The sequence below is a fragment of the Porites lutea genome, chromosome 10 (genome assembly GCF_958299795.1).
Source record: "Porites lutea chromosome 10, jaPorLute2.1, whole genome shotgun sequence".
In the NCBI taxonomy this organism is placed as follows: Eukaryota; Metazoa; Cnidaria; class Anthozoa; order Scleractinia; family Poritidae; genus Porites; species Porites lutea.
In genome coordinates this window covers 25,619,372-25,628,869 of record NC_133210.1, presented here as the reverse complement: position 1 = coordinate 25,628,869, position 9,498 = coordinate 25,619,372, and the positions used below count along the sequence as shown (strand labels likewise).

The window sequence follows — 9,498 nt, the reverse complement described above, 5'->3', positions numbered from 1 at the left end:
TCTGATCTCCTCCTCCCTAGAAAAAAAAAGGGGGAAGCCTACGATATAAATGAGATAGGATCGGAATACTTCTCGGCTTCACATTTGATTGAGTAGGGGGGGGGAGGGGGGGAGGAGACTATCAATTTAAGCTATGTTCACGCTCTTGCGTCAACGAGAACTAGAGAGGGGGCGTACAGTCCAGAGGACATGTGAAGACAAAAACACGTCGAGAAGTCCCTCAATTTCCTTAGGGACAGTGGGGCGTCAGCGTGCAAATTATAACGCCAGCGCGCGTTAAAATTGCTAACCGAGAGGAAGGTATTGTGCGAGCGGAGTCCTCTTCTAAGACTCTTCGCCCCGCAGCCAGAGTGTCTCGTAAAACTTACCCACGAGCTAAAATAGTTTAAATGCCCCCACCCCGGATAACCCATCTTTAATACAGAAAGGAATACCCCACCACGCCACTAAGTCATGCCCTCCTAGATCCTAGGACCATAAACCATCGATCCTTTGGCGCTGACCACAAGGATTGCAGCGGAGATATGATGCCCCGGGGGATGCCCCAGCCAGAGGGTGCTCAGCCAAAGCTTCTTATATTATAGGTTAAGGCCCTTTCAAACTATTTTGACTATTTAAAGGAAAAAACCTCCCAAAACATTCTAAGAAGATTCCAAACTGTTAAATGCAAACCCCAACTTTGAAAAACCATTCTGATTATGTATTACTTTAAATTCTCCCGTATAAAAGGTACGTACATTGTCAGGAGCCCTGACATTGTATATTTCTCTTGCGAATAAATTTAATCCTCCTGTATTATGTCATATGCCAAATCCGTGTCCAAAAACAACAGTAACGTGAAACGTTTATTATTCGAGCAAGTTGTCCTTTCTTCATTCGGTCGGGTGCTGGGGCAGTAGGTCGAACAAACAGCGGTTCTCGCGGTTAAACAATGGCGAATTCGGACTCTGGACCTAAAAGAAAGTTTTCGTCGGAGAAAAATAAAGGCTATTACGAGCTAAACGATAAAGAACCCATCTTCACGGCTCGCTACCTTGGAGTGACAAACGTGGACGCGTCGTTCCAGCCAGAAAGAGCACACGAAATCAGCGCGAGATGTGTCGACAAACTTCACAAAAATTTACAAGACAGCGGCAAAAAGAGGAAAGTTTCACTTCTCATATCCACGAACGTCTCCCGTGGGCTTACTCTTACAGAGAAAGGAAGCGATAAAGAGGCCTACTACGCGCTGTACGACATCGCCTTTTGTTCGACAGACGTGCGCGACGAATCGATATTTTCCTTCATTGCTGACTGCGGTGGAGAGCTACAATGCCATGTCTTTGCTTTCAAGAACGAGGAGTCGGCTAAAGCGGTGTGCATGGCCCTATCAAATGCGTTTAGCACGGCCCATGGCGAGTGGATGAGAAAACAAAAGCGAGAGAAAGCCAGGAAAATAAGCCGTCAGGAAATAACTGTGTCTCCAATATACGCATGAAGTTTTTTACTTATTCTTTGGACTAAGAAACAAACCAAGAAACTAACAAAATAGTTCCAAAGAAGAAGACTGAACTGAACGACAAACAATACTTTCCATTACTTCCTTCTAGTGGATCGAGCGGCTTTGGCAAAGAGTAAAAGTTCTGACATTGCTGAGTGCAACAATAGTTACTGGGGTAGTGGTCCTCTTTAATAATACTCGTCAGACCAGTTTGGCGACTTTTCGAGATCTTAGCATGCATGCACTCTGTCTAGCATGCAGTCGCGGATATATAACTTAAAATCGATTTCATTTTGGAAACATTTTCCACGACTACAACTCAGTAACTACAGAACAGTGACAATGAAAATCTAACGCAATAGGAAGGAGACAATAGAAGGCTTGCGGCTATCCTTTTCCTTCATCTGATACTCTGTTTTCGCTATTTTTGACATGTATGCCGTTGCCAAGCCTAATTTAGACCAAACAAGAGCCTATTCAAAATCAAAAAAATACCACAAATCCGTGGCAAAAATCTAGAAAAAAAGAACCCAGACAAGTGTAAGTCCCAGAGAAGGCACTTAGTACTACTTAGCTTAGAGACAGAGAATTTCCTCGTGATGTTCACGATTATTTTTTGTTTATTCAGGCATTAGGGGCCATTAAACACTCTAGGATTGTAGAGCTCTAGAACCAAGGATTTGTTCCAGAATGAAAAGAAGCTTTCTTGGCTCCGAGTTAAAAGTTATCCCTTGTAATTATTATTTTTTTGGGCGAAAACAATTGCAACTGTTTTATCTGCAATTTGAGCAAAATAAATATTTCACAATTGATTGGGTTACAAAACAAAAATAGAAATTAAAAAAAAAAAAAAAAAAAACGGATATCGCGTAACTATAATGCTAGGCTGCGACTCAAATGCTACATTCGTAACAGAAAAAATGTTGACTTTAAAAAGTTAGTTTTTTTCAAGAGCAGCGACTGTTTTGCGGCCAATGCCTGTATGATCACAGGCAGTCACAGGCAGCCCAAGCGTCATATAATCTTGTGTGTGGGAAAAAACAACTGAGAATTGCTATCTATAAATAGGCTTAACAAAGCAAAATGCCTCAATAAAGTACGGATAATGTTACCTTGTATTGCTTTATGTCTGCTTTGTGCTTTGTGAATAATACAGTTGACTCCCGATAACTCGAACCCTCCGTGACTCGAACCTCGAGCTAACTCGAACCAAAATCGATTTCCCTAGTTTTCCCTCATACGTTTACTGTAATTTTACCCTCGGTAACTCGAACTTCCCGCTAACTCGAAGTGGTTTTGGTTTTTCTCAGATCATTTCTCTCCAATTTTACCCTCGATAACTCTAACAATGTCTTTTAGCGCTTAAGTCGGGAAAAAACAGTGTACGTGCGTCCGAAACATATTTGGACTATATTTTGTTACGTTACGTGTAAAATTTATCAAATAGAAGTATCTTTCAATTTTCACTTAACATTTCTACAAGTGTAAATGTAATTAAAATATTCACTGTACGGTAAAAACTGTTTTTTCTTGTTTCCCGCTATTTTCTTAACTCGAACTTTTTTCGATTTCCCTAGAAGGTTCGAGTTATTGGGAGTCGACTGTATGTGTATTTGTGGATAGGACATCCCAGTGTGATTTCCAAAAGTATTTCAACTTATAACTGTCGTAATAGAACGCGTCTAGATGGAAAAGAGAGAGCGGTCAACAACAATCGACAAGAGAAATTGGGGCGGATAATTTATAAGACAGCATTCTTGTTATTTCTGACCGCACAACCCTATCCCTTTCCTGTGACGTCAAATTAGTCTATCGTGAAGAAATTATCTTATGCAAGATCCAATTTTACGTGCGAGAGTTCTTTTTACACCTTTCTCTATCTAACAGAGTGGTCCACAAGCGAAACAGCATTGGTACAATAGACCACCCGTCAATATAATATAATAATTATTATTTTTTTATAATTCTGTCCTTGTTTTGGCCCCACGGATAGTGGCAGCGCTGAGAGAAATGTCAAAACTAAGAAAACAAACAAACAAACAGAACTTATTAGAGCACTTTCAAACTTGGAAGTACTCCAATGACTCCATCTTATTCCGTAGGTGTTTTTTCCAAGTTCAAATAGGTACAGAAAGAGAATGTACTGTCATGTGTTCAGGTTCTCCAAAACCATGAATCGGATTGTTGCCTTGATTCGCCGCTGTCACCGCCTTCGTGACAAGAGGTCCCAAATGACGGTTTAACATTCTCTGTTCGCGCAATTCGCGTCAACAAGCAACTGCTCTCATTCCACAGATGGGTACAAGACTTAGCGTATCTAGTTTCACTGCGTGGCTAAGACTGCATTTTCCCTTTAGAATGACGAAATGAGAAGGAAAGTAACACAGACCCCGAAGGGGGGAGGGAAAGGGTAAACCTGCTGTTATCTTGACTTGGCTTTCTTGAGTCTTTCTAAATCATATTTCTCCATAAGTTCTGCTTGCACTTGTTGTGAGGCGGCCAGGTATTTACTGTACTCCATAGCAAATTCTCCTTTGCCCTGTAAAAGGAAACCAAAGAAACAGTGACTTTGATTTGAAGCTGCAAGAAGCTGCCACGGAAATTCAAAACAACTTAAGGGCGCTTACTTATCGAGTCAATGTCGAATGCATAAGAATGGACAAACAAGCTGAATATGATGCACGATGATTAGAGGCATTGATGATGTCGATTAAAGGTACACGGATTACGAATAGCTATGGTGATGGTGACTGTGGTGATGAAAATGATACGGATGTTGAAGAGATGACTGTGGTACTGATGGTGACGGCAGCCCAAGATGTGGCTCCTGGTGATGATGATGATGATGTTGATGATGACGAAGATGTTGACAATTCTAATGGTGGTGGTGATGACGACGATAATGATGATGATGAAATTGATGGTGGTGAAGATGATGTTGCTATTGAATGCAACAGGAGCCCAGATTATGGCTCCTGACGGTGATGGCGATGATGATGATGACAAAGATATGCTGACGATGATGAAGTTGATGGTGATGAAGATGATGATGGTACTGATGGTGACAGACGCTCAGGTTATGAGCTCCTGATGGTGACTAAAATGAAGATAAGAATGATGGTCAAGGTGATAATGACGACGATGATGATGATAATGTTGACAATGAATTTGATGATGATAATGATACTTATAACGATGGTTGTAATCATAGAGACTTTTGTTCTTGGGCCAACGTAGTTTGATAAAAAATAAAACACAAACAGCGGTGATAAAAATTGTGAGTTTTCGCATTTTTATAAACTTGACGTTCCGTATGCTATTCAACATATATTTTCAAAAGTGATCTTATGGTTGTAATCGTTCAAAGAATCACAGCCCCACAGTATTATACATGAATACAACTTAATCACCTGAGTATGAGACCGCAACTCAGTGGAATATCCGAACATGTCATTGAGTGGAACCTGAAAAGTGACACGAAAAATAAGTTTTGCTAAAGCTGGAAGGGATCAGTTAACACTTGTTCAGTTAAAAAAGGTTCGATAACATAAGCTTCATATGCGCGATCATATTTACAAATCGTTATTAGCGTAAATTTTGTATTGAATTTTTGCTTCAATATTTGTTCACCTTGACTTAAACATCAACGTTACCTCAGCGTAGATTGTCACGTATCCTTCTGCTGCGTCTGTGCCCGTGATCATGCCGTGTCTGCGGTTTAGCCCACTAATGACCGCTCCCTGTATTAGACAATCAAGACACAACCAGAGTAAATGTAGCTTTTATTTTAAACGTGACACATTTCATCCTCCAGCTCAAACGTGACACAGCCTTGCGGTGGAATAGAAAAAGGAACCATAGGGACACACCTGATAAGAATTACTAGGGGCACGATACCATACAACTGTTTTAACCATTGTGTCGGTCTAATTTAAGTCATTTCAAGCGAGACATGTCCAAGTAGATCCTTTCTACAACTACACAAAACGGCAATAATTACAGTTGAGTTAGCTCTGACTTAAAATTTATGGTCGCCAAAGACGTTGCTCCCATTTAAAAATCTCAAATAGCGAGCGAAATGTTTCTCCTGTTCAACCTTGTTCCCAGGGTCCTCTCCTACCCGAGGTCGGGACGGGTAGGAGAGGACCCTGGGAACGAAGTTGTCTCCTGTTGACATTGCGGGCCCTTCAATACCCTGCAAAACTATTGAAACCTCGATCTTGAAGTAACATCAACAGCAGGCCGGGCTCGTTAATTATCGGGACTTTCGAGAAACGGGCCCCCGGTCTTGTTCCTCCCGAGGAGGGGGGGGGAGGGAGCGTGGGCTTATTTCCCGAACAGCGGCTGGTCGGGTAATCGAGCTTAGTCCCTCTCCAACATGGTCAAATTGAATAGTTAAATGTTCAGTTTATGCGCGAGATTTTCAACCATGGCTTGTGGAAACGGTGCGCAACCCCAGGCTGAGTAATTGGCAGCAGGCAATTTCAGAAATACGTAACTGATGTGGCACCGGATCTTACCTGGAATTCTTGAGGAATGTTTACTTCCACTGACATAACAGGCTCCAAAATAAGAGGAGAGGCTTTAGGGAACGCTGAAAAAATAAAATAAAAAAGTGACCATCAACACTGGGCTGTTCCAATAGTTCGTTAACGGAACAATGCAACACTTTGATAAGCAACACAGAATAAGACAGCGTGAAAACTGAAACGAAAGGATAAACCACATTTATGGCCAAGTAAAATCAAGGTCATTTGACCTAATCAGTACAGGAAAAGACAACAACAACCGCTACGAACCAGATATATCTAGATCATAAAATACGGAGAAGAAGGGTGCCTGGCGCGCTGCAACAAGTATTAGTTAGCGCCCAACACAAGGAAGCATGCACCATTCAGCCACTACAAGGGCAAGAGCACAAAAATCAATAATCGCAAAATGATGGAAAATATTCATCACTCCGCGAAGGGTAGCATGCCCTACATAAACAGTGAGGAAAAATGGACACCACCTGGCGCCAAGAGGGACAACGCGAATAAGTGAGCGCCAATGAAAGAAAGTTAGACATTAGTTAGCGTCGCTAAACGCGGGACGAAGTAAACAGTTCGTGTCTAGCACTGGGAGACGAGTATCAGTAAGCGACGAGGGCAGCAAAACGAGTGAAAAATACTATTTGGCGTTGAGGGGGGCGGGGGGGGGGGAGGAAGTTGGAGGGGTGGGAGATGAGTAAGCGATGACCTCACGCGCAGCCATCCAACCAATGTTAGCGCCAAACCGAAGCGTCAGAAAAGATAATCCCAATGAAAAGATACAAGTTAATGCCAAGCGCAAGAAACCAGAAAAACCGGAAAAAGAGTACCAATCAGCGTGCAAAGGCGGGTGAATTCTGTTCTTAACTTGCCCGACGAGCGAGTGACTTTTTTTAAGGTGGGGGGGGGGGGGATTCAAATAACAGAAGAATTTCATTTCATCCTGTTCACCAAAAATTGTTTTCGGGCTAGTTAAAATAACTCACTTGGGCTAGTACATGCTAGGTACAAGCTGCAAAATTGACTTTCTTTACACTCTGCCAAACGATACAGAGCTTGAAGAACACTTTCGTAATTTTGTTACTATCGGCTCGAGAGTCTCGTGTTTTTTCAGCATTTTTACCACTGGTATCGATCACAAAACGCCTGAAGCAAAATAAAACCACAGCCACCTTCGATTTTCTATTGAGAGTGGCCATGTGACCTAACATGTTGTTCCTTACCTTCTCTCATGGCTCCAATGGCTGCCAACCTGAAGGCGAGTTCGCTTGAATCAACACCGTGCGCAGCCCCTAGGGAAAGACAACAGTGTAAGCAACATTCACACAGGAGAGGCTAACTCCCCCAGGGGGCTGGGGGTGGGAGACAAAGCCCCTTGGGAAAGAGACAATCCGTAAGTTACACTCATACAGGAAAGGTAACTCTTCCCGGTGGCTGGGGGCTGGGGGGTGGAGGTGAGCTCGTACAACTCGTACGTAACATTCATACAGGAATGAGTAACTCCCACCGGGGCATGGAGAGGGTGGGCGACGAGTTCGCTTGAATCAACACCATACGCAGCCCCTGGGGAAAGACATAACATGTAAGTAACATTCATACAGGAAGAGGTAACTCCAACCGGGGTTAAGGGGGGGGGGGGGGGGGGAGGGTGGGCACCCCCTTATTTGGCCTAAACGGGTATGTACCGCCCAACTGGGTATAGTTTAATTTCGAGGTCTTCAGTTTTAAATAGGGCATACAATTTCACTATTAACCGTTTTGAACAGGTTGTTTCTGGACTGGAAGCGTTAAAACAGGGTCTAAACGTTCTTCAGTTTTAAATAGGGCATACAATTTCACTATTAACCGTTTTGAACAGGTTGTTTCTGGACTGGAAGCCTTAAAACAGGGTCTAAACGTTGTCAATGCACCGCCTCTATGCCAAGTGCCAACTAAAACAAAAAATCCACTCTATTCAGTACAAGAAATGAATCCGGGTAACGAGAAATTGTATCTTGTATTAAACAGGATAGTGAAATGAAGAGATAACTTGTTAAACAGGAACAGTGTTTGAAGGCCTCGGCGGCACGCCGCTACCCATGCACCCCTTAAGTGCTCCCCTCTCAAGTTGAGTGACCTCAGGGAGTGCTTTATCAAGAAAAATCCTTGATTATCAGCTACATCTATTACTAAAGGAATTACAAGCAGAGATCTGTATAAGCACATACGCCAGTAATCAGTAATGAAATCAAACCTGGATAGAAACTAGAGAGCAAGATGATGGCTAGTAACAGGCAGGCAGTATAAAGCTGTTGTTCCTTATAAGAGTGGGATAGTTATACGACATCGGGTTTTTTTCACAAGAGTCTCCAAGGACGGAATAATCACGAGTCTCATGGAGGTTAGGAACTTCACTTTCACCGCCCAAAAAAGGAAAAAGACAAAAGCGATGCTGCTGAGCGTCAGCAAAAAATAAATCCTTCCGTTTGTCGAGTCTCTTTACATACTTAGCACATCAATTATCCTCCATCTGTGGAGGCAAGTCTGACCTGTGTTATTAAAAAAGGTCATTTTGAGTTCGGATGAGAAGAAACTGGCTTTGTTCAAACACTTTATAAGACGATTATTAACGCAACTTAAAACTGAATCACACGGCTTGCCAATGACGACTGGTGGTCATCGAAACCAGTCGAAACATTGTGTTTTTACGTTGTTTGAAGCAGAGGCTGGTTGTGAAAGAAGGCAAACATCAAAGATAAAAACAACGATGCTGTAAGTTATGTTGGAAGCTTCCTGACGTTGCCCATCCTTTGTTTTATTGTTGTAAGCACAAATTGTGACAAAATAAATAAGTGCGACGGTTTTTATGGCTAATGAGATCAAAACGATAGGAATGCTACTGAACGATGTGCAAAGTCCACAAAAACAAAGTCTAACAGGCTTCATAACCATTCCACTCGATTAATTACGTTTTTTTAGGTTAATCTTCTAATCTTCGAAATGTCGTTTTGATTCACTGATATATTGAACACGCGAAGCAACATATATGTATATGTTGTGGTTAAATTTTCTCCTTGGTTTAAATTTTATTTGTCTTTGTTTTAAACTCATTATCATACACCACCAAACCCCAAAACAATGGGAAATAACAGTTAAACAAGAGCCATAATGGGATGGCTCTTGCATTTAATCCAAGAATAAAATTGAACCAAAACATATATTCTTTCATGTTACCATATCTTCTCAGTCGTAGCTATTTAATTGAATCGATGTTCTATTCGTCCTCCTTTATTGCCTCATTAGTGTAACAGAAAGAAAATGAAATCTGAATATTGAAACTCCAAATAGTACGATGCAATCAAACTTCACTTAATTGTTTTGAAGAGTGCAACTTGCGTTGCTTGGGGCAACGGAATGAAGCCGACGCCTACTCTCTCCAAGGCCACATTTTAGAGGGTTATAATTTATCATCAATATTTTCAATCATAGGTCTTTTATATTTCTTGCATG

The 9,498-nt window shown here is 41.8% G+C and overlaps 2 protein-coding genes across 2 annotated transcripts in view; one reads left to right on the top strand and one right to left on the bottom strand.

Moving 5' to 3' along the window:
- The first annotated feature begins 848 nt into the window (after positions 1–848).
- On the top strand, positions 849–2,596 carry LOC140951316 (low density lipoprotein receptor adapter protein 1-like). The gene has a single exon (XM_073400568.1). The coding sequence runs from the start codon at positions 932–934 to the stop codon at positions 1,475–1,477; it is 546 nt and encodes a 181-aa protein (XP_073256669.1). The 5' UTR covers positions 849–931; the 3' UTR covers positions 1,478–2,596.
- Positions 2,597–2,751: 155 nt separating this feature from the next.
- Positions 2,752–9,498, bottom strand: part of LOC140951317 (elongation factor G, mitochondrial-like) — a 51,053-nt gene continuing 44,306 nt past the window's right edge. Inside the window, exons 24-28 of the mRNA XM_073400569.1 lie at positions 7,233–7,301; positions 6,001–6,074; positions 5,134–5,220; positions 4,891–4,944; positions 2,752–4,019 (exon numbers count right to left, since the gene is read on the bottom strand). Of these exons, the coding sequence (XP_073256670.1) occupies positions 3,903–4,019; positions 4,891–4,944; positions 5,134–5,220; positions 6,001–6,074; positions 7,233–7,301 (401 nt within the window). The 3' untranslated portion in view covers positions 2,752–3,902. The remainder of the gene's footprint in view (positions 4,020–4,890; positions 4,945–5,133; positions 5,221–6,000; positions 6,075–7,232; positions 7,302–9,498) is intronic.